General features: G+C 44.0%; 1 protein-coding gene across 5 annotated transcripts in view; it reads right to left on the reverse strand.

Moving 5' to 3' along the window:
- The window catches only part of Stk32b (serine/threonine kinase 32B), a 397429-nt gene that overhangs the window by 88726 nt on the left and 283442 nt on the right, over nucleotides 1–25261 (reverse strand). For all 5 annotated transcript variants that reach the window (XM_004669833.2, XM_045134438.1, XM_045134439.1 and 2 more), the window contains one exon: nucleotides 19874–20047. In XM_004669833.2, the coding sequence (XP_004669890.1) occupies nucleotides 19874–20047 (174 nt within the window). The remainder of the gene's footprint in view (nucleotides 1–19873; nucleotides 20048–25261) is intronic.

Here is a 25261-nt window from a genome sequence, read left to right on the forward strand (position 1 = left end):
GCCAAGCAGACTTTTATCATGGAATGACCACACTTTTGCTGGAAGAATTGTCCTAAGATGCTGCATCTCATCCCTCATATCCTTCACTGTCTGATCACATGCCCCTGTCTCAGAGTGACGGTATCTGACTGCTTTCTGTAAACTAAATACAACCCTCTTCCGTGGTTCTCTTTCCACCCCATCACATTTCTTCACACTTATCACCTGGCATATTATAGGCACACTAGTGTGCATGTTGTCTGTCTCCCTCCACCACAGGGTGTTCACCAAGGAAGCAGAAATTCATCATTCTTCCCTGATGCATCTTTACCCTGGCATGAGGCAAATCATTATTGAGTAAACAGATGGATAGCTGCATGACTGGATGTGTGGAGGGATATACAGATGAGCAGGTGGACGGGTGGATGAATGGATGGGTAGATGGATCGTTGGATGGATGGATGGAAGGGTGACGGATGGATGGACAGATGAATGGACAAATCAGTGAATGGATAGATTGATGGGAAGAGGGCTGGATACCTAGATGAATGTACAACCTTAGCTTTCCCAAGACTACATTGGATGTCAAGTCTTTCTCTTTCCTTATCCCAGTCCTCATCATTTAAGAATTGATTTCAATAATCCTTGTGACAATTTTACAAGATGAAGGACATATCTGATGACCTCATTCTCAAGGTTCTGCACAAAATGACTTGACATAAGCACAAGTAGCAATCACTGGTCCACGAACCTGTGAATTCCTCTTGTATCAATTATCCCTTTTGGGAAATGTTCAAAATGGCTCCCAGATTTCAAAATCTGGCTGCTCTGAGTGTAGAACATATAATATCTTACTTCTTGGAGCTCTCAGAGCACATTGTCCACTTCACCATCCCTTATGATTCATTCCCAGCCATGTATTTCTTTAACTATCACTGTTAGAGAAGGGCAGGGAGGATGGCTCAGAGATTAAAGTCATTTGCTTGCAAAGCCTGTCAGCTAAGGTTCAATTCCCCAGTACGCATGTAAAGCCAGATGTTCACATGGTGCATGCACCTGAAATTTGTTTGCAGTAGCAAGAAGCCCTGGCACACCCATGCTTTCTTTTCACTCTCTTTATTTTTTCCCAAATAAATAAATAAATTTTAAAGGATAAAATAGAAAGGGAGGAGGCTTCACTGGATTTTAACAAGTTTATGTATGTGTGGATATGCACTTCCATACAAATGTGCAGTTATGTTTGGACACACTGTGATAATAGCCTCAATATTGTCAAAATTGTAACTATTATTTTTTTTCTTTTTAGGTAGGGTCTCTCTCAAGCCTAGGCTGACCTGGAATTCACTATATCATCTCAGGGTGGCCTTGAACTCCCAGTGATCCTCCTACCTCTGCCTCCCGAGTTCTGGGATTAAAGGCGTGTGCTACCACACCCGGCTGTAACTATTATTTTAAAAAATATTTTAATTAATTAATTGATTTATTTATTTGACAGAGAAGGATAGAGAAAGAGAGAGAGAGAGAGAGAGAGAGAGAGAGAGAGAGAGAGAGACTGACTGGGTGTGCCAGGGCCTCCAGCCACTGCAAGTGAACTCCAGACGCATGCACCTCCTTGTGCATCTGGCTAATGTGGGTTCTGGGGAATCAATCCTGGGTCCTTTGGCTTTGCAGGCAAATGCCTTAACTGCTTAGCCATCCCTCTATCCCTGTAACTATTATTTGTATTTATTTATTTGACAGAGAAAGAGGGCGCACCAAGGCCTCCAGCCACTGCAAACGAAGTCCAGATGTGCCCCCTTGTGCATCTGTCTAATGTGGGTCCTGGGGAATCAAACGTGGGTCCTTTGGCTTTGTAGACAAAAGCCTTAACCACTAAGTCATAGCTCCAGCCTGTAACTATTATTTTTAATAACCAGTAGGTTTCTCCCACAAAGGTTGAGTCTTCTTAAGTGCAAAGATTTTTTTTGTCTCAATGTCATTGTCCTTAACACCCAAGCTTAGAAAGTTCCCCAGCAATGTGTGTTGAGTGACTGGGTGAACAAGCAAGATACTTTACTCAGGGACAGATATCAGAGCTGCGGAAAGACCTCAGGAATGAAGCTTTAGAAATCTTCCTGTTCTCACTGCATGCTGACATTTCAAAAACGCGGCCCTGAGTTCCTGACACAGCATTCTTTGTCTTGCCTTCAGCTTCTGTAAAGCAGAACTCATTTACTGCCTCCTCAAGATTCTGTAAAGCAAAGCAAATTTGCTGGATGCCCCCAGATTTCATCCCAGTATCTCTGTCATGAAATTGAGACTTGGGACCCTATTTCCAAAATTTATTATCTCACATAAACACTCTCCACCTGATTGCAGATGCAATTTGTACCCAGGGGACAGAGCAGCCCCTCTAAGGATAAATTGGATTCCTTTGTATCTCACTTCTATCCTTGAAAAGCCATAAATCCTAAAGAATGCCCTGTGCTTTGAAATAACAAAGTTACTCCTGAAATTGAGTCAGAGTTTCCATCATAAACGACAGCCCCGATGTCTTTGGTTTTCTATGTGAGCATTTCTTTGTAGTTGCTGAGGTCCTAAACTATGGATAATTAAGAAAGATTCATCACTAAGGCATCTTTTTGAAAGCATTTCCTGCTATTTTATTAGGTGAATCCTAATAATCAATTGGACAGAATACTGTAAGTAGGGCACTTCCTCTCATAAGAAATACAATCTAATTGGACATATAGCAGGAACATAATTAATGGTAAAACACATGAGTTGTAACTCTCAACATCATCAAAAGTATGGAAATTTAATCCAGATTTCCATGAGCAATAGCATGAATCGTTTTGATTTCTTCGGGGGGTGAGTGGGAGAACTGGAGACCTGCAGACATCCTCCCAGGCTACCTCTTGCTTCAGCCATGGCTGGACAGTCTGACTAAAACCGTCCTTTAACCTGTTGGGACTTGCCACTTGGTTTGGGGTCAATGGAGGTAGATAAGGGTTGAGCTATCTAGGATGTACAAATAGCTCTATGGCTGGGGAGATAGCTCAGCCAGTAAAGCGCTTGCCTTGCAAATATGGGATATTTGATCCCAGAACATGTTAACAAAAAAACTGGGTGTGGTGGTGCACCTCAACTTTGGTACAGGGGAGGGGCACCCATGAGGCTCAAAGGTCAGTCGAGCCTGCCTGGTGAGCTTCAGGTCAATGAGATTCCTGTCTCACAAAAGGTGCAATGGTGCCTGAGAGGAGTGGCAGCGAGATTTTCCTCTGGCCTTCATCGGTCCCAACGCCGCCACTCACAAATAGTTCTCACCAGCTTCATCCTATTTCTATGCATTGTTGTTTTACTCATCTCTTATTTATTTAAATTTTTTGTTTATTTTTATTTATTAGAGAGAGAGAGAGAGAGAGAGAGAGAGAGAGAGAGAGAGAGAGAGAGAGAGAGAGAATGGGCACGTCAGGGCCTCTAGCCACTGCAAACGAACTCCAGATGTATGCGCCACCTTGTGCATCTGGCTTAAGTGGGTCCTGGGGAATCGAGCCTTGAACCGGGGTCCTTAGGCTTCACAGGCAAGCACTTAACCACTAAGCAATCTCTCCAGCCCTTACTCATCTTTTATTGGCATTTTAAATTATATAGTGCTGAGTTTCATAAATACATCATCATACTCTATTTCTTGTATTTGCCATGATCTCCCCATATCTCCTCCTCTACGTTTTCCTCCTCTCTCCCTCCCATCGGTTCCCTCTATTTTCCTATAAAGCTTCACTTATACTTCCATGTCATATCTACATACATGACTTCATATATCTATATAAAATCTAGGCTCTGCAAATGAGAGAAAATATATAATATTTGTCTTTCATATCTTTTTAATATTTATCTTTCTAAGTCTGACCTTATATTCTTACTGTAAAATTTCTGTCTGCATCCATTTTTTTTTCAAATGGTAGTTTTGGCTGAATAAAATTCCACTGTGAAGGAAATTCCATGTTTTTATCTATTCCTTTGTTGATTGGCACCTAGATTCCATATGTTGGCTATTGCGCTAACCATGAATGTGCATGTATCAAACACAGATGTGCAAATGCCTCTGTGGTGTGCTGACTAGAGTCCTCTGGGTATGTGCCCAGGTGCAGGGCTGGATCATATGGTGACTCTATTTCCAATCTTTTGAGGAATATCCATATGGATTTCTTAGAGGCTACACTAGTTTGTATTTCTACAGAAGTGTACAAGTCTCCCTTATAACTCCTTGCTTCACCCCAGGCATCATTGGAAACATGAATTGTCATTTGTTTTCTTAATGAATCACAACAGAGTGAGATGAAATCACAACATAGCTTTTTTTTTTTTTTTTTTTTTTTGCTTTTCAAGGTATGGTCTCACACTAGGCCAGGCTGACCTGCAATTCTTACTATGTAGTTTCAGGGTGGCCTTGAACTCATGGCAATCCTCCTACCTCTGCCTCCTGAGTGCTGGGATTACAGGCATGCACCACCATGCCCAGCCTCACAATATGGTTTTAATTTGCATTCCCCTGATGGCCAGTGAGACTAGACATTTTTCATGTTTATTGCTGATCATCCTGGGGCTCAGTATGTGCTATGCAAAACTGTGCTAGGTGTTCTGCATTGCTCATGTCATTCTATCCGCTCACAAGTCCATTTTAAAGATGATAAAAGACAGAGGCTAACGTCTACACTCATAGCTGGCTGAGCGAGGGCAGCAGCATTCTAAGCAGGTAGTCTAATCTAAAGACTGTTTTTCTCCTGGCAAGAAAGATAATTATAGTTTGATTTCCCTCATTAGAGGGATGGCATGACATGCTCACTAAAGGAAAGTTCAAACTAGGAAAAGCAGAAAAGGAAAATGACACAAAATCTCCAGCCAGCCTCAATGCACCAGAAAACTGCTGGGCAGTTACCTTCTGTTAAGTAGCAGGCATCTCTTCACATAGTTGCACAATTTAACATGCCACAGTTTTTCTCTTGAGATTATGATTCACTACTACAAGGTTTTCACAGTAGGCGTTTCATGTGGGTGTGTCAGGTTTGGGTCTCTGGAAGAATATGTGTGGTTTACTAGGCCAGGGCTTTGCTTAGGTGCATCCCGCACTCCTGGCTATCATAAGCAACACTGCCACAAATACTGACAAGCTCAGAACTTCCGAGGCAAGCGGAACTGGAGCAGTGACATATGCTCTCCAAGGTAACACTCCTGGGTGAAAGTGCCCTTGATTTGTATTATAACAACTTCTGTTGCCAGTGGCAAGAACACAGAGAGCATTTTCTTCTGGAATGATTTTCATTAGGACATGCACTCTTTTCTAAAAAGGCAAGCTCCATAGAGTCTTTCATCTTCCATCGAAGTCTGATTAAACATCAAAATTTGAGGCCAAATTTTATCTTTAACTGCTCTGTGCTCTGTGGCATGGTAAGCCCACTCCATCAAAGCACTCACAGGATCAGATAAGACCTTGTCTCCCAGACTCACTCTGAGCCTAGGAAAACAATTATGGACTGCTGGGGTATTGAAGAGAGGACCATGTATTTGTGAGTCTCTCATTGTTTCTGATTTGTGGTCTGTAGGTATCAAGCCTGCAGGGAGATGTGGACATCAAGCTAATTCACAACAGGGTAATCTTTGCACAAGCTGAGCCTGAGGACAAAGAAGGCTATACTGCTTGAGTGGAGTATCTTGAACTCAGGAGCTCATGGCTTCTCCAAAGATTTCCTGATGAAATGACCATGAACCAAACAACTCATAAATGTGACCTGAACTGATAAGCATGAGGCAAGCAACTCGTGGTCTATGAGGACATACACAAGTTAAACAACTCGTGATTTGTCATGTGTCTGTAATTACAAACATTCTTTCAATTTGGCTCTACCTCCCCATAGTTTATATTGATGAATCTAAAATAAAACCTGTGAGTAAATCAGTATGGAGTTCTTTCTCCAGGGAACCTGCTGACCTTCATTAAAATCATATTTTTCCTGTTGTGTGTTCATTTTGCTTTTATCCAAACACTGTTGGGTGGTATACAACAGTGGTGTTTCCCATAGTAACTGCTGCTAAATGCTTGCTAACTGATTCATTGTGACTCTGAGGTTTGCTTTACTGAAGAGCCTGCCAGGACAGAGAAAACCCACTACTTGAGCAAATATGTTCAGTTCCTCAGGTCTCAGTCATTCATACAAAGTATACACATTTATAAAACACATACTGTATTTCAGGACCTGTGTCAGGAATGAGGAAATAGAGCTATTCCTGAAAGAATGCTCCTAGGAGCTCAATTCCACATGTTTCATGACCCAGCAGCCACCAGAAACAGGACCCCTGTGAAGGTGGGAGCAGAGCTCCCATGGTTACACAGCTGCCTGGTTCTCTTGGGAGCAGCTGGGGAGTCTTCATAAGGCCTCAGAGCCACTGCATGAAAGAACTGGGTTGAGTTGTATCCCCTAAAAGGGGGCTCAGATGCAGGTTCTAGTCCCAATACCTGTGTAATATTTTGGACAAAGGATTTTTGAAGATGTATCCCAAGATGAGATCATCCTAGAGTTAGACAGGAGTCTAAATCCAATGACTGATGTTATTCTGAAATGGGAAGACCCAGACGGTGTAAAGATGGAGGCTCTCAGAGACTGGAGTGATGCCACAAGCCAAAGGATGACAGGAGCCATCAAGGGGGCTGCCAAAGGGCAAGAAAAGCATTGACCCAGATCCTCCAGAGGGATTTGGCCTGATGATGCCTTGGGCTTAAACCTCTGCTCTTCAGAATTTGACAGAGTGGATCTCAGTTGTGTCAAGTCACCTGTTTCAGGTCGCCTGTGAGGTCAGACCTGCTGAGCACTCAGAGCCTGGTGCGCAGACAGCTCAGCATGATGATGAGTCAAGTGCCTCACAGACAACTTGGCTTGTATTATTTTTATTTTACTTTAAACAATCTATTGGTAGCTTTCATAATTACAGACAGCAAACCATGACAATTCCCTCCTCCCTCACTTTTCCCTTCATAATTCCACTCTGCTTCATATCCCCTCCCCTCTCCATTAGTTTTTCCTTTATTTTGATGTCATCATCTTTTCCTCCTATTATGATGGTCTTGTGAAGGTAGTGTCAGGCAATGTGAGGTCATGGGTATTGAGGCCAATCTCTGAACGATTGCATTGTGAGCAGTTCTATCCTTCCTTTGGCTCTTACATTCTTTCTACCATCTCTTCTACAATGGACCCTGAGCCTTGGAAAATACGCTAGAGATTTTTCAGAACTGAATACTCCTCTGTCCCTTCCTCTCATCACTATGGTGCCTTTTGGATCATATCAGTGGTCACTATCATCTGAAAAGACAAGCGTCTCTAAGCAGAAATGAGAGTAGCATTAATATATGGATATGAATGTTAAGTAATGTGCTTACAGTGCATTTTGGTGAGCATAATATATGTATTTAGTCAGACAAGAGCAACTCCTAAGGTTCATGACTTTCCCTTCCATAGGCTTTTTACAATTTTTTTTGTTTATTTTTATTTATTTATTTGAGAGTGACAGACAGAGAGAGTAAGAGGGGGAGAGAGAGAGAGAGAATGGGCATACCAGGACCTCTAGCCACTGCAAATAAATACCAGATGCATGCACCACATTGTGATTACATGGGTCCTGGGGAATTCAGCCTCAAACCTTAGGCTTCACAGGCAAGCGCTTAACCATTAAGCCATCTCTCCAGCACTGCTCCCCCCCTCCAGCCATAGGCTTTTGATTAGGTTTTCAGTATCAGGCATGTATTCCCTCCCATGGAGTAGACCTCTAGTCCAATTAGAGAGCAGTTGGTTTTCCCCATAACAGACATGCCACTATTGTACTTGTTTAGTCATTTGGCCTGGCTGGTCAAACTTAAGACTTGCAGTATCCACTGATTTCACTGCTGATGACTCCTGTCTCTCATAGGGCTTCATGAAGTACAACTTTTTTTCCAGCTTTCTGTCAGCTGGTCTACAGGGAGGAGGATTTCAGCTCAGCTGCAGCTTGATTTCTCAGTTACTTTGCAGTCTTAACTTGTGGAGTCTTCAGCAATAGGGTCTTACCATCTATTCCTGGTGGGAAGCCAAGAGCCTCTGCAATGGCCTGTAATGTTTGAATTGTGAGCCTGTGTTGTCAAATAACTTCAAATGCAATCTGCCCTTCCTCTCATTTATGTCTTCACTGACTTGATGAAGAGTGAAGGTGTGGATGGTGTACCAGGTACCATTAGCTGAGAAGATAACAAAGAAGAGGAAATAGTTGGGAAAATACCAGCCTCAGAGAACTTACAGGGAGGCAGGTTTGTTCTCTGGTTGCCTAGAAACAAGCCAAAGCAGCTAGGTCATTTCCAAGTGGGAAACATGTCTAACCCATAGACACACTGGTCTCAGAGGGTCTGTGTGGAGCTCGGTGAGTAGGATTACATGTAAAACTCAGAGACACAGTGGTCTCAGAGGGCATAGAGTGCGACATGAGAGGAAACTTGGCTTAGGTAAAACAGGGTCAGAGATTCCCTCCAAAGACATGGGGTTCATGCTCCTTAGCTGGCTCTGTCAATCAGCCATCTGTATGGGACTTTGGAGTTTATAACTTTAGATTTTCTAATGCTTCTGGGAGCAAGTTGTGGCACAGAGAGCTAGGATCACAGCCAGATGCCAAGAGACTTGAGAGTCCAGATTCCACAGCTTGCCAGCAGAACCCTGGGTTAGAGCTGGAATCTCTGGACGTGTTCCTGCCTTGGTTACAATAGGAACAGTGCCTTCCTTCCTTCTGGGCTCCACAAGGCTCAGCTGGGATTACACCAAGCCCCCTTCACATAGGGGCTTTGGAGGAAGCTTGGTTCAGTCAAGACAGTAAAGAGCTGAGGCGCCCTGTGGTTTTCCGCCTGTGCTCTGGGCTGCATGCCTTTCTTTTTTTTTTTTTAATTTTTATTTATTTATTTGAGAGCGACAGAGACAGAGAGGAAGACAGATAGAGGGAGAGAGAAAGAATGGGTGCGCCAGGGCTTCCAGCCACTGCAAACGAACTCCAGACGCGTGCACCCCCTTGTGCATCTGGCTAACGTGGGACCTGGGGAACTGAGCCTCGAACCGGGGTCCTTAGGCTTCACAGGCAAGCGCTTAACTGCTAAGCCATCTCTCCAGCCCGGCTGCATGCCTTTCTGAAGCCCAGTTCCATGACACTCCAGCTGTCCTGGCAAAGTCATAGTCATCTACAAATTGGGACTGTTACAGGACCCAGTTCACATCATTGTTGTGAGGATGAAATTTGTGTGATTGTACTTATGTGTTCATAAGTAAAATACTTTCATATGCTATATATGTGCATGTATATGAATATACCCACGCGTGTATATATAAATACCTACATTTGTATAGATTTTGAAGTCATGGAGGCACATAAAGTTCTAGTAAGCCTGGTCCAGTCCTGTTTTGGTTATTTATTTGGCTTTCTTTAGCCCATTCCTTGATAGCTTCCATTATGGAATTAAAAAAAAAACCCTCGAATATCTAAAATAATACTGAGCAACAAAAATAAGGCTGGTGGTATCACCATACCTGATTTTAACCTATACTACAGAGCCATAGTAACAAAAACAGCATGGTACTGGCACGAAAGCTGACAGGTACATAAATAGAATGAAATAGAAGACCCAGATGCAAGTCCAAGTAGCTACAGCAACCTGATATTCAATAAAAATGCCAAAAATACACACTGGAGAAAAGACAGCTTTTTCAGCAAATGGTGCATGGAAAACTGGATATTTATCTGAATATAACCTCATTGCTCAGGCAATAAAGCCACAGATTGACTGCTGGGACCTCATGAAATTACAAAGATTTTGTACAGCAAAGGACACTGTGAATAAAGCAAAGAGACAGCCTACAGAGTGGGAAAAAATCTTTGCCAGCTATACATCTGATAGAGGATTAATATCTAGGATATACAAAGAACTCAAAAAATTAAATAATTAGAAATCAAACAAGCCAATTAAAAAATGGGCTATGGAACTAAATAGAGAGTCTTCAAAAGAAGAAATACAGATGGTGTATAAGCTTCTAAAAAAAGGTTCTACATCCCCAGTCATCAGGGAAATGCAGATTAAACTACGTTGAGATTCCATCTCACTCCTATCAGATTGGCTACCATCATGAAAACAAATGACCATAAATGCTGGCGGGGATGTGGAAAAAGAGGAACTCTTCTACACTGTTGGTGGGAATGCAATCTGGTCCAGCCATTGTGGAAATCAGTGTGGAGGTTCCTAAGGCAGCTAAAAATTGATCTACCATATGACCCAGCTATAGCACTCCTAGGCATATATCCAAAGGACTCATCTCATTTCCTTAGAAGTACGTGCTCAACCATGTTTATTGCTGCTCAATTTATAATAGCTGGGAAATAGAACCAGCCTAGATGTCCCTCAACTGATGAGTAGACAATGAAGATATGGTACATTTATACAATGGAGTTCTACTCAGTGGTAAAGAAAAATGAAGTTATGAAATTTGCAGAAAAATGGATGGATCTGGAAAGGATTATACTAAGTGAGGTAACCCAGGCACAGAAAGCCAAGCATTGCATGTTCTTTCTCATAAGTGGATCCTAGCTACAGATGATTGGGCTTCTGTGTGAGAAGGAAAAAACTCAGTAGTAGTGGCCAGTATGCTAGAAAAGAGATAGAAAGGGAAGAGAAAGGAAGGGAGGGGGACACTTAATAGAATGGTATTGTATATATTTAAGTAGAAGAATAGATTACTGGGGGTGAAAAGGCCCAAAATGAGGTCTGGGGAAGAGATTGAGTAAAGGAAAGGTGGAGGGACAGCTAATAAAAATCTAAGAGGATATAAATAAAACATATGTAATCCTACTTTTTTGGACAGTGGAACACTGAGGAGCTGTAGATTGTTGCTAGAACATTTTCAGTGCCAGGGATGGGATATCTTCCAGTGAGCTGTTGGCCAGGGAGATCCCTGATGCCCCCAAAACATTATAGGCCATTGCCAAGGCCCTTGGTTTCCCACCAGGAATAGATGGTAAGACCATATTGCTGGAGACTCCATATACATGGGCTGCAAGTTCACTGAGAAATCTTGCTGGAACTGAGCTGATAACCTCCTCCATGTAGATCAGCTGACAGAAAGCTGGAAGAAGCCATTCTGCATGCAGTTCGATGGAGAAAGAGAAATCACCAGTGAAGATACTCATCAGCAGACACTGCAAGCCTTATAATTGGTCAGTCAGGCCAAATGAGTCAACAGGTGCAATCGTGGCACATCGGTCATGGTGGAAACCAACTGCCCTACAATTGGACTGGAGGCTTGCTCCATGGGAAGCAAATATATCCCTGATACTGAAAACTTAAAACAGGGGTAGTCATAAGCCTGAAGGGTGTAACGTCTGCTGTTGTTTGGCCAAATGTATATACTATGCTTAACAAACTGCCCAGTAAGCACGTCTGTTAATGTTCACACCCTTATATTAATGCTACTCTCACTTTGGTTGAAAATCTTCTCTTTTCAGATGGCAGTGACCTTGGGACGACTCAGAAGGTATCATGGTGATGGAAAGAAATTACCACAGTGCTCAGTACGGCAATATCTGTATCACACCTTCCAAGGCTCAGGGTCTAATGCGGAAGAGGTGGTAGAAAGAATGTAAGAGCCAAAGGAAGGGCAGGACTCCATACAACATGCTCCCTCCAGACACAAAATGGCCTGGATATCCATGGCCTCACAGTGCCTGATACTACTTGCATAAGGCCATCATAAGAGGAGGAAAAGATCAAGATATCAAAAGTAAAAGAAAGACTGATTGAGATGGAGTGGTGGTATGATGGAGAATGGGGTTTCAAAGGGGTAAGTGGGGGGAGGGAGGGTATCACCATGTTGTAATTTTATAAGCATGGAAGTTGTTAATAAAAAATTTAAAAATAAATAAAATAAAAGAAGTCTATCTGGGCTGGAGAGATGGCATAGCGGTTAAGTGCTTGCCTGTGAAGCCTATGGACCCCGGTTCGAGGCTTGGTTCCCCAGGTCCCATGTTAGCCAGATGCACAAGGGGGCGCTCACGTCTGGAGTTCGTTTGCAGTGGCTGGAAGCTCTGGCGCGCCCATTCTCTCTCTCACTCTCTATCTGTCTCTTTCTCCCTCTGTCACTCTCAAATAATCAAATAAATAAATAAAAATCTCTCTTTTTTTTTTAAAAAAAAGAAGTCTACCTGAACACTAGCATTTGTCTTTCTGCTCCCTCACTATGAAATGAATGTGACCAAGTACTTTATGCTTCTGCCACTGAGGAACGATAAACTTAAACTCTGAGTGGATTGAATTCTTTCTTCCTTACTTTGCTTTTGCCAGGCATTTTTTTTTTCAGCAATAGGAAAATAACTAATATATCCACACTGCTGATGTCTCCTGGAGATATCCTCCCAGACACTTTTGGAGGTAGTGATATCATTGGCTGGCAGTGAGTGGTCCAGCCAAGTGGACACACTGGCTCACTACACAGTGATCACACTGACTCGTGTGTTAGAAAGGAACTCTGGAAATACCTGGATACTCCTCCTCCCCAGGACACATCTGAAGTTGAAGGGCTGATGACACCCACTAAAGAAGCAACTTTGAGAGTGACTAAAACATTCATAGAAACTTAGTAAAATTGCTCAAGCCAGCCGGGCTATAATAAGACATTTTATTCTTCAGAGCCTCAGCTCTGTCTCTGTGCTTCAGAAGGTGAGCATCTACCTCCCCAGTGTCCTTGTGACCCATTTACCACACACAGTGCAGAACTCCTTTGATAAGTCATTAATGGCATGATTGGCAAAGAGTACCCTCCATGAGGAATGGTGGGACAGCCTGTAATCCCAGCACACTACAGGCTGAACATGAAGATCACCAGTTCAAAGCCAGACTGGGTTATATAGTGACACCTGCCAAAACAAAACAAAACAAAACAAAACAAAACAAAACAAAACAAAACAAAACAAAACAAAAAACACCAATACCCTCTCCCAACAAAAGACTGTTTTGTCTTACCTTCAAAGATGTCAAGTGGGCCAACATAGGCATATAGACCAGCAAGCATCACAGTATGTAAACCTAGAGTCAAGGGCCAAAGCCCACATGAAGGATCCAGGGCTCTCAATAATAACAGCAATGGAGATCTGGGTCCTCAGGGATCACTCTCTCGTACTATAGCTCCAATGGAGATCTGGGTCCTCAGGGATCGCTCTCTCGTACTAACACTCCAATGGAGATCTGGGTCCTCAGGGATCACTCTCTTGTACTATAGCTCCAATGGAGATCTGGGTCCTCAGGGATCACTCTCTTGTACTATTGCTCCAATGGAGATCTGGGTCCTCAGGGATCGCTCTCTCGTACTAACACTCCAATGGAGATCTGGGTCCTCAGGGATCACTCTCTCGTACTAACACTCCAATGGAGATCTGGGTCCTCAGGGATCGCTCTCTCGTACTATTGCTCCAGTGGAGATCTGGATCCTCAGGGATCACTCTCTCGTACTATTGCTCCAGTGGAGATCTGGGTCCTCAGTGATCACTCTCTCGTACTATAGCTCCAATGGAGATCTGGGTCCTCAGGGATCGCTCTCTCGTACTATAGCTCCAATGGAGATCTGGATCCTCAGGGATCGCTCTCTCGTACTATAGCTCCAATGGAGATCTGGGTCCTCAGGGATCGCTCTCTCGTACTATAGCTCCTACGGAGATCTGGATACTCAGGGATCGCTCTCTCGTACTATAGCTCCAATGGAGATCTGGATCCTCAGGGATCGCTCTCTCGTACTATAGCTCCAATGGAGATCTGGATCCTCAGGGATCGCTCTCTCGTACTATAGCTCCAATGGAGATCTGGGTCCTCAGGGATCACTCTCTCGTACTATAGCTCCAATGGAGATCTGGGTCCTCAGGGATCACTCTCTCGTACTATAGCTCCAATGGAGATCTGGGTCCTCAGGGATCACTCTCTCGTACTATAGCTCCAATGGAGATCTGGGTCCTCAGGAATCACTCTCTCGTACTATAGCTCCAATGGAGATCTGGGTCCTCAGGAATCACTCTCTCATACTATAGCTCCAATGGAGATCTGGGTCCTCAGGGATCTCTCTCTCGTACTATAGCTCCAATGGAGGCCTGGGTCCTCAGGAATCACTCTCTCGCACTATAGCTCCAATGGAGATCTGGGTCCTCAGGAATCACTCTCTCGTACTATAGCTCCAATGGAGATCTGGGTCCTCAGGAATCACTCTCTCGTACTATAGCTCCAATGGAGATCTGGGTCCTCAGGAATCACTCTCTCGCACTATAGCTCCAATGGAGATCTGGGTCCTCAGGGACCGCTCTCTCGTACTATAGCTCCAATGGAGATCTGGGTCCTCAGGGACCACTCTCTCGTACTATAGCTCCAATGGAGATCTGGGTCCTCAGGGACCGCTCTCTCGTACTATAGCTCCAATGGAGATCTGGGTCCTCAGGGACCGCTCTCTCGTACTATAGCTCCAATGGAGATCTGGGTCCTCAGGGACCGCTCTCTCGTACTATAGCTCCAATGGAGATCTGGGTCCTCAGGGATCACTCTCTCGTACTATAGCTCCAATGGAGATCTGGGTCCTCAGGGATCACTCTCTCGTACTATAGCTCCAATGGAGATCTGGGTCCTCAGGAATCTCTCTCTCGTACTATAGCTCCAATGGAGATCTGGGTCCTCAGGGATCACTCTCTCGTACTATAGCTCCAATGGAGATCTGGGTCCTCAGGGATCACTCTCTCGTACTATAGCTCCAATGGAGATCTGGGTCCTCAGGGACCACTCTCTCGTACTATAGCTCCAATGGAGATCTGGGTCCTCAGGGATCGCTCTCTCGTACTATAGCTCCAATGGAGATCTGGGTCCTCAGGGATCACTCTCTCGTACTATAGCTCCAATGGAGATCTGGATCCTCAGGGATCACTCTCTCGTTCTATTGCTCCAGTGGAGATCTGGGTCCTCAGGGATCGCTCTCTCATACTATTGCTCCAATGGAGATCTGGGTCCTCAGGGATCACTCTCTCGTACTATAGCTCCAATGGAGATCTGGATCCTCAGGGATCGCTCTCTCGTACTATAGCTCCAATGGAGATCTGGGTCCTCAGGGATCACTCTCTCGTACTATAGCTCCAATGGAGATCTGGATCCTCAGGGATCGCTCTCTCGTACTATAGCTCCAATGGAGATCTGGGTCCTCAGGGATCACTCTCTCGTACTATAGCTCCAATGGAGATCTGGGTCCTCAGGGACCGCTCTCTCGTACTATAGCTCCAATGGAGATCTGGGTCCTCAGGAATCTCTCTCTCGTACTATAGCTCCAATGGAGATCTGGGTCCTCAGGGATAGCTCTCTCGTACTATAGCTCCAATGGAGATCTGGGTCCTCAGGGATCGCTCTCTCGTACTATAGCTCCAATGGAGATCTGGGTCCTCAGGGACCGCTCTCTCGTACTATAGCTCCAATGGAGATCTGGGTCCTCAGGAATCTCTCTCTCGTACTATAGCTCCAATGGAGATCTGGGTCCTCAGGGATAGCTCTCTCGTACTATAGCTCCAATGGAGATCTGGATCCTCAGGGATCACTCTCTCGTACTATTGCTCCAATGGAGATCTGGGTCCTCAGGAATCTCTCTCTCGTACTATAGCTCCAATGGAGATCTGGGTCCTCAGGAATCTCTCTCTCGTACTATAGCTCCAATGGAGATCTGGGTCCTCAGGGATCGCTCTCTCGTACTATAGCTCCAATGGAGATCTGGGTCCTCAGGAATCTCTCTCTCGTACTATAGCTCCAATGGAGATCTGGGTCCTCAGGGATCGCTCTCTCGTACTATAGCTCCAATGGAGATCTGGGTCCTCAGGGATCGCTCTCTCGTACTATAGCTCCAATGGAGATCTGGGTCCTCAGGGATAGCTCTCTCGTACTATAGCTCCAATGGAGATCTGGGTCCTCAGGGATCACTCTCTCGTACTATAGCTCCAATGGAGATCTGGGTCCTCAGGGATCGCTCTCTCGTACTATAGCTCCAATGGAGATCTGGGTCCTCAGGGACCGCTCTCTCGTACTATAGCTCCAATGGAGATCTGGGTCCTCAGGGATCACTCTCTCGTACTATAGCTCCAATGGAGATCTGGGTCCTCAGGGATCGCTCTCTCGTACTATAGCTCCAATGGAGATCTGGGTCCTCAGGGATCGCTCAAGTCACACTTGCTAACACTTGGAGCAAAATATCTCTGTATGTTTTGTTAAAATGTATCTGCAATCCCTACCACTAATCTCAGCCACTCCTCAATCTCTTCAGATTGTAACTTTGCCATTGAACTTGGTCTCTGCTGGATCCCATTATGGAATGTCTGTATTTGAAAGGTTCTCTTCTCCCCTGTCCCCCCACTCATTATTCCCATTTTCTCAATGAAGCATAACTGTATTTTTGGTTAGATCAGGTTAGCTACTGCATAGAGATGACCAAGGAGTGAGCCTTGTGTGTGCCTGGAGAGGGTCCTTTCAATATTTTCTAGGATGAATATTATCTGTCTTTATAACTAAGTTAAAAATTCAACCTCAGGGCTGGAGAGATGGCTTAGTGGTTAAGCGCTTGCCTGTGAAGCCTAAGGACCCCGGTTCGAGGCTCGGTTCCCCAGGTCCCACGTTAGCCAGATGCACAAGGGGGCGCACGCGTCTGGAGTTCGTTTGCAGAGGCTGGAAGTCCTGGCGTGCCCATTCTCTCTCTCCCCCTCTATCTGTCTTTCTCTCTGTGTCTGTCGCTCTCAAATAAATAAATAAAAATTTAAAAAAAAATTCAACCTCAGATTCTTTACTGGATTGGCTTCTTCCCCAACATAGCCACATGTATTACTGAAACATTTGTCACTATTCCTGAGCAACTCTTGCTGCACCAATCAGGACTGGTGGTTGTCTGCTCCTGAGGGACAGCAGAGATCCTCCACATGGTCCCAGAGTCTTCCTGTGCCTCTTTTATTTGCAGCTGCTCCAGTTTCTGACTCCCATTTCTCCTTCATCTGACACACTATCACATTTTTGAATCCTTGAGAGAAAGTGTATGGCAGGTACAATCTTTGAGGCCTGGAATTGGCAAAATGTCTCTGACACCTGATTCAGTATCTGTACTACCTCTGGCATCCAAATGATCCTTCAGCCTTTGTGGTTTGCTGCTCTTCTCAGAAAGCTTCTCAAGTCTGTGCTGGAGAGATTGCTTAGTGGTTAAGGTGTTTGCCTGCAAAGCCAAAGGGCCCAACAACCCACATAAACCAGATGCACAGGGTGGCACATGCATTAGGAGTTTACTTGTGATGGTTGGAGACCCTGGTGCACCCATTTTCATTCTCTCTCTCTCAAATAAATAATTAAAAATTAAAAACAATAAAAAACAAGAAAGCTCAAGTCTGAAATGGATTGGGGTCTTTGTGTTTCCACTATGACTCTTAGTCCTTGATGGATTCTTTCAACTCTGAAATGCCTGTATTTCATGGTGTGTGTGTGTGTGTGTGTGTGTGTGTGTGTATGCACATACAGGCCGATGTGAGCATCCTTGCACATGCATGTGGAGGCCAGAGGAAACCTCTGGGTATTCTATTCTATCATTCTTCCACATTGTTTCTTTGAGACAGAGTCTCTCAGTGTACCAAGAACTCCTGCTGTTCTTTGATCAGACTGACTGGCCAGGGTCCCCTAGTGATTCTCTTGTCTTTTTTCCCTTCAGTTGGTCAGGGGGCACCATTGGTCCCCGTCAGCACTGGGATTACAGGCATTCCTGGCCATACCCAGTTATTTAAGTAGGTGCTTGGGGAACAAACTTAGGTCCCCATGCTTGCAGAGCAATGGCTCTTACCTGTTGAGCTATTTCCCCAGCCCCTGAGGAATGTTCTTTATTTTATTAATGTTCTTTCTTCTATGTATTATCTTTTCTTCTTATTGAAATTTCTGGATAGGGCTTCCATTTTACTAGTCTTTTCTCCGTTGTTTTACTTGTACTTTATGGAAGAGTATTGAGACTTTATTTTCCAGCACAGGCTTTTGTGTATGTGTTTTTTTAAATTTCTTTAATCATGCTTTCAATTTGTAGGCATTCTGAAGCTTGTGTTGCTAGAATACTGCTTCTAGCTATTTTGATGTTTTCAGAGGTCTTGTTTACTCCCAGCTATTTTCCAGTTGGTTGTTTAGATTAAGACATTTGTGTTAGAATATTTCTCTGGATAGGTCTGACAGCCCTTGCTGAGATCCAGCTGAGAGCTGGAAAGGAATGCTTGGGTTAGAAATTCTAAAGTGCCATAGGAACCTGACATGACAGTTTCTCCAGGCTTGGTTGCATTCCCATCAAAGTCCCTGGAGTTCCCTGCTTGAGGATGAAGGCTAGTTTTGGGGGGTGGCCTCAAGAGCAACAGGAAGGGAGATATGGCAGCATGTAGTGTGTATGTGTCTGATCTTGCTGCTTCCCTGGCAGTACCACAACCAGTCCCACACTGTCCTTCACACTAGGTCCTCCATGTGACCCGGTCCATGACTGACCTTCAGTTTTCTGCCTGACCAGGACTGACAGCCACTCTGCAATGCCAAGTTAGGGAAGAGTCCCACTCCTCAGTGCTTCTAGAGGGGTTTAGCCTTTTTCACCTCCACCTTACTTTTATAGAAACTACTACTTATGGCTCAGCCTGTGAGGAGTCTCTCATCCTGTCTTGGTGCCCATTTTAATGAGAGCTGAAATCAGCTTCTGCTGTCCTAAGTCATTTATCCCTCCATATCTTATGCCCAGCTCCCCTCCATGCTGTGCTATTAGCATGTATAGTCAGTTTCCCTGTCCTTATAAGTTTATCATTTAAAAAAACATTCCTTCTTGTCATTTCATTTGGATTATAGAAGGAAGAAAATGTAGAGGTGTGTGTATGTGTGCTCTGTATTTTTTACTTAGAAGTTTTAATCTGTGCCTTTCCCAAGCCTTTTGTGACTTTATAAGTTAGAATCAGATCTGAAGGACATGGTGGGGGACCATGGGTGATCACATTTGAAGGGCTCACCTCAGCTCTGCCCAGAGGAAAGTGGGAATATTATGAATGAAGCCATGATTTCCCAAGCCTCCCTTGGAGTTCCTGGTCCTGCAAACCCTCTTGCGTATCTCACCTGTGCTAGACATTGCTACTGAGTGCAGGAAAGATATACAAGGTTCTCCTACAGAGGCAGCAGAACTCTGAGCTGTTATTTGATGCCTAAGACCAGTACATAAGCTGTCTATGGGGAAGCAGGCCTCCATAACACACAACACTGATTTCAAAGGATGGAAGGATGAGTAGAATCCCTCTCTCCTACCACCAGAACAATACCGGTGTACCCCCATCTGCCCAACGTTCCAGAATGCTTTTGAATGTCTGGGTCGCAATGTTTATGTCAGAAGATTTCCTTGGATGTCTGACAATCTTTTGTCACTACTTTCCCAGCTGGGAGCTGGTAAGGAATGGTTGGGGCTTGAGGCCTATGAGTTTCCAAGGTGTCATGGTAACATCTGACATCACAATCACTTCTCCAGACACAGTCCTGCTCCCATTAAAGTGACCCCAAGACATCCCAGGACAGCGATGCCAAGGCCAGCTTCCAGCCTTGTATGGTACCCATGGTATAATATGATGGACAATGGCAAGGACAGCTCATCTCCACTCAGGTAAAATGATGCTCTGCTGCCTGTAGGAACCTAAAAACAATCAAATTATTCTCTTTCAGTGTCCCTGCTTTCTGCCACTTCAAAGAAATACCCAAGACAAAGTCCTGCTGCAGACTGCACATGCCGCTCCTAGGGGCCACTGTTTTATACAGTCCAGCAGTAGTTACCTGTGGATAATGTGGTACCTCTGCAGGTACTCCAGGGCCAAGGCCAGCTCACAGATGTATAGCTTCACGGCCCCCTCTGTGAAGTGCACATTCTGCTGCAGGTGGTAGCGCAGGTCCCCGCCCAGGAGCAGGTCCACCACCATGAACATGTCTTCCTCATCCTGGAAGGAGTACCTAGGAGCACAGAGGAACACAGGTCAGAGGGAGATGCTGCCAGTGTCCTCAAGGCCAAGACTCATTTTACGTCAGGACAAGCTGAAGCTCAGAGGGGTGCTGCTGTTGCATTGGTCATGATGCTGTAGAAAGTTCTGTAATCCCAGGTTGCCTCCACACTGTAGTGTTGCCCTATTCCCTGCATGGTGAAGGCAAGCAGCACTGTCCCCAGACTGGCAGACGGGCAGCTCTTTGGCACTGAACTGAACATGTTACCTCAGCCGATTTTAACTGATGGTGTAAGTCCATGTGCTGTAGGGTAAGTAAATATCCTTCAAAGACCTGAGTGTTGGGGGCTTTGTGACATTGTTGGGAGGAGGGTGATTCTAACAGAAGAAAGTTAGATCAGTAAGGGTGTGCCCTTTTAGAGTATTGTGGTCCTGGCTCTTTTCTTTCCCTCTTTTTCCTTCCTTTCTCTTTCCTTCCTTCTTTCTTTCTTTTCTTCTGTCTCTCTCTCCTCCCTCCCTTCCTTCCTTCCTTCCTTCCTTCCTTCCTTCCTTCCTTCCTTCCTTCCTTCCTTCCTTCCTTCCTCTTTTCTTTTCTTTTCTTTTCTTTTCTTTTCTTTTCTTTTCTTTTCTTTTCTTTTCTTTTCTTTTCTTTTCTTTTCTTTTCTTTCTGTTTCCTGGCCACCACAAAGTGAATACACTAATCAGCATAGGTGTTTGGTCACAGCGATAAAAGGCTGAGTAACACATGCTGTCAGGACTTGTAGTCTCTTTCTCTGAAGATGTGCCTCCTCTCTAACAATTCCTGTCCCCTGTGCACACTGCTGTTCCCCAAAGGGAGCCAGCTCCTGGATCTCTCAAATGCAGTGATGTTCTGAGACGTCCACATCTTGGTATTAAAGGAACAGGCACTTTCCACTTTCTGGCTCCTGGAATATGGCCAGATACCAACACACAGGGAAAGGCCAAGAGAAAAAAAAAATGCTCTAGCTGGTAGCCTCAGCCAGGTTCCTTCAGGCTTCTACCAACCAACACTAAGGTCAACCACATGTGAAACAAGTTGGACGTGAGGATGGTCCTCTGCAGCTAGCTGACACCATATAAAGTAAAACTGTCCAGCTAACCCATAAAATGTGAAGTATTTTTGAGCCATTAAATGTTGGGGCGGTATTTAATTTTGTTTGCTTTTCAAAGCAATAGAAAGCATGCCAAATTCATTTTTGTATTAGTAAGTGACCAAGTCCCTAACAAGAAGCAAATTAAGAAAGGAGGATTCATTTTTGCTAACAGCTTGAGGGGACACAGTCCCTCATGAAGGGTCAGGCATGGCAGCAGGAGTGGAAGGATACAGGACTGGGAGGTGGTTGACCCGTCAGGAAGCAGACATAGATGAAAGCTGCTGCTCAGCTTGATTTCTCCTTTGGTTCAGTCCAAGACCTCGGCTCATGAGATAATGCCAATCACATTCAGAGTGGGTGCTCCCTCTTAAGTTAGACTTTTCTGGTGGAACCCTCATAAGTACACCCAGAGGTATATTTCCATGGTGACTCTAAATCCCATCCTTGGACAGGATTAACCATAACATTTTTGGTCTTGGGCTTCTGGAGGTCAGAAGAGTCAGTACATACAATGTGAGAATGCCCCCAAGCACCCACGGAGGCCTTTGTGACACATGACAGATCACATTCTTCACCAAGATCGAGTAAGCTTCTAGTACTAATCACTGTGCCATCATTGGGCCCCGTGCTTATGACCTCATCTAGCCCTAATTACCTCACAAAGACCCCACCTCCAAGTACCATGCACATGTGACTTTCTTGGTTGCATTTCCACTATATGAACTTCGGAGAATGTGATTATACCACAGCAGGACTGGAAGAGTCATCTGTGGTATCTGTGCATTTGCCACTGCACAGCAGTGCTTACTGCTCACAGAGAAACCACAGCACTCAAATGTAACACTTCCTGCAGAGGCTCAATTTGTATTCTCGTGGATGAGGAGCCATCAGAGCATCATATTAATAATAGCCCAGTGTGCTCAGCTATCCATTCACTGCCGTCAGAAGGGACCTCATTCAGCATTCTACCAGAGCTCTTTGGAGGAGAAACATGAATTTTCAGAGGGAAATGCAGCTGGCAATGAATTCTAAAGAGGAAAACTAAAATGTAAAGAGAACACACATTTAAACAATCATTTAAGTGAGGGCTTTTTACTGCTATAGAGCTTTATTTTGCTCTGGGCCAAAGATCCTGTATTCCCAAGGAGATTAAATGTTATTGGAGAACAGAGATTGACCTTCCATGGACCTCTCTGTGTTTGGCAGCATTGTACCATTGTCCCTTTGCTCTCTATCACTCTAGAATGATAACTACGTCCTCATCAGAATGTTTCACATTGTCTTGGATATGATGGAAATGAAGCAGAGATCTCACACAGTAACTCTGACCTTCGGAGTGGTCTGGGTAAGGAGGCTCTACTTGCAGGAGAAAGGCAGTTAAGAAGTGTGAAGGTACTATGGATCCTGGCCTGGCTGTTGTGGTTGGAATGTAAAATGTCCCCCATGGACTCATGTGCTTGTATACTTAATTCCCAGTTGGTGGTGCTGTTCTGAAAGGTTGTAGAGCCTTTAGGAGGTGGAGCCTTGCTGGAGAGGTGTGTCAGTAGTGGCAAGCACTGAGGTTTTCTTATTCGGCCCTGCTTGCTGTCTTCTACGTGAGGGTATAATCTCCCTGTTCAGGCCTGTCATGCCTGCTTTGTCATGCTGGACTCTACTCTTTGGAACTGTAAGGCAGAATAAACTCCCTTTCCCTAAGCTGTCATGAATGTTGTCCCAACAAGAAGAAAGTAACTGACACAAAACTAGAGGGAAGCATGCAATGTTTCAAAAAATGTGTTATGGACTTCTGGTTAAGATGGTGGTATAGGAACCAAACCAAAGCAGCCAGGGGTGGGGAAGGGAAAGCAAAATACACTCTTCTACTAAAAAGTGAAGGTGTATATAAAATTATAAACTACAGCAGAGCAGTAGGAGAGATCCCGAGTATCTAGAGACCACAGAAGCAGGCAGAAGGAGTTCCAGCAGTGGTAGCGCCAGGTCCACTGAGGTTGCCAGGCTTGGCCTGAACCACAGGAAAAGCCAAGTAAGGGGATTTTTCATTCACACCAACCTCCTCACAAACTTGGGAAACCTGAAGGGGAGGATAGCAGGGACCATCAGAGTGGCTTGTGAGGAAGAGGATCATAGGGACCAACAACTTCAACCACCATCCACAGCCTCCCTTTCTCCCAGTGCCAGAGCAAGCACCAGCAAGCACTGGAGACCTGGAGAAGGGAACTCACCTACACAGCTCCCAGCACAGGGTATCAGAACAGTGACCCAGTGACTCAGTCATCCTATCTAAGCCGGTGCAGCAAAGAGGACCCAAGTGGGTGCGCAGCATAGCTGAGACCAAAGCCATCCCAAAAGGTAACTGGGCTTGCATCAGGTCAGTACCCACCAAAAATGCTGGGTATATAAGCTTGCATCAGAAGTGCTAATTGTACCTTCCATATCTGGGTAAATTATATGTTAAATCTGATGGATGGTCAGATTTGTCATTCTTAAATAAACTATATTTTTGGGTCATCATTTGTTGCTTTCCTGCCTTTGTTTCTTCTTCTATTGTTCATTGGAGCAGGGTCTCACTCTGTCACCAGCTAACCTTGGAACCCTTTACAGACCAGAAATCTCAGCCTCCCAGTTGACAGGATTAAGGGTGTGGGGCAACACACATCCTTGTGGACTTTGATTTTGTTAGAGGACCTGTTTGTTTTAATACCTACTCTTGCATAAATACTCTGTGCTGGTTTTCATTGAATGTGTATATTGTTCAGTTAAATTTTAGAATTTTCCTGTATTTTGTTCTATCCAGCCTACTAGAATACTCACATAGCAGGCAAGCCCAATACCTAGGGTCACTTTTACAGTTACTCTGAGTCTTTTAAGAGCCACACCTAGCACCTTAAGCTCCTACCCTGAAGATATATATCATCAGATTGATTGATAAATCTAAGAATACTGTAGATAATTAGAAAACCCAAGCATCAAACTATTAATAAGATGCAAAAATCTTCACATTATAACACAAGAAACACAAAAATTAAGAAAATATAATTCCACCAACAAATATAAGTCCATCAGAAATAAACTCCAGTACAACTGATTTAAAGGAAATGCCAGAGAAAGATTTCAAAGAATGATTATAATCATGCTCAAAGATATCAAATGGGAAATCAAAGGAATCAAAGACACAGGAAACCAGTTTAAATAGATAAAGAGGTCAATAAAAGACATGAATAAGGATATAGAAATAATAAAAGAAAAGCAGTCAGAAATACTAGCAATGAAAATTATAGTAAATAACTAAAAAAAAAAAACTCTGTAGAAAGTTTCACTGATTGAATAGATGAAGGAGAGAACAAAATATTGAAACTAGAAGACCAAGTAGCAGAACTAATACAGTCCAACAAAGAGAAAGTAAGCTAGTAGGAAGGCATGAACAGGAATTTCAAGATATTCAGAACACTATGAAAAGATAAAACTTAAGAATTCAGGGAATAGTACAAGGAAAAGAATTTCACTCCATAGGCATAGTAGGCACTTATACAAAATCATAGAAGAATATTTCCCTGAAATTTGGAAAGAGATGCCAATGCAGATACAGGAAACCTTTAGAACACCAAACAGACAAAATCTGGAAAGAACCTCTCCTCACCATGTTATAATTAAACTACAAACACATACCAAAGAAAACATATTGAAAACAGTTATACAGAAAAACCAAGTCACTCATAAAGGCAAGCTCATCAGGATCACAGAAGATTACTTAATAAAAAACTTTAAAAGCCAGAAGAGCTTGGAATGATGTATTCCCAGTCCTGAAAAGTAACAACTGTCAACCAAGAATACTTTACCCAGCAAAGCTATCCATCCAAATTGAAGGAGAAATGAGGACATTTCACACTAAAAACATGCTAAAGGAATATATGGCTACTAAGCCACCTCTACAGAAAATGCTTAAAGATCTTCCATACTGAAGAACACATATGAGGAAGCATGTGAAAATAAATCATACTTGAAAAACACTTAATACAAGAGAGTAAAGGGAAAAAAAAGCACTACAAAGAAGAAGAATGGAGAGGACAAATACATACCTTTCAGTAATAACTCTAAGTATCAATGGCCTCAAT

This window comes from Jaculus jaculus, chromosome 14 (assembly GCF_020740685.1).
Source record: "Jaculus jaculus isolate mJacJac1 chromosome 14, mJacJac1.mat.Y.cur, whole genome shotgun sequence".
NCBI lineage: Eukaryota > Metazoa > Chordata > Mammalia > Rodentia > Dipodidae > Jaculus > Jaculus jaculus.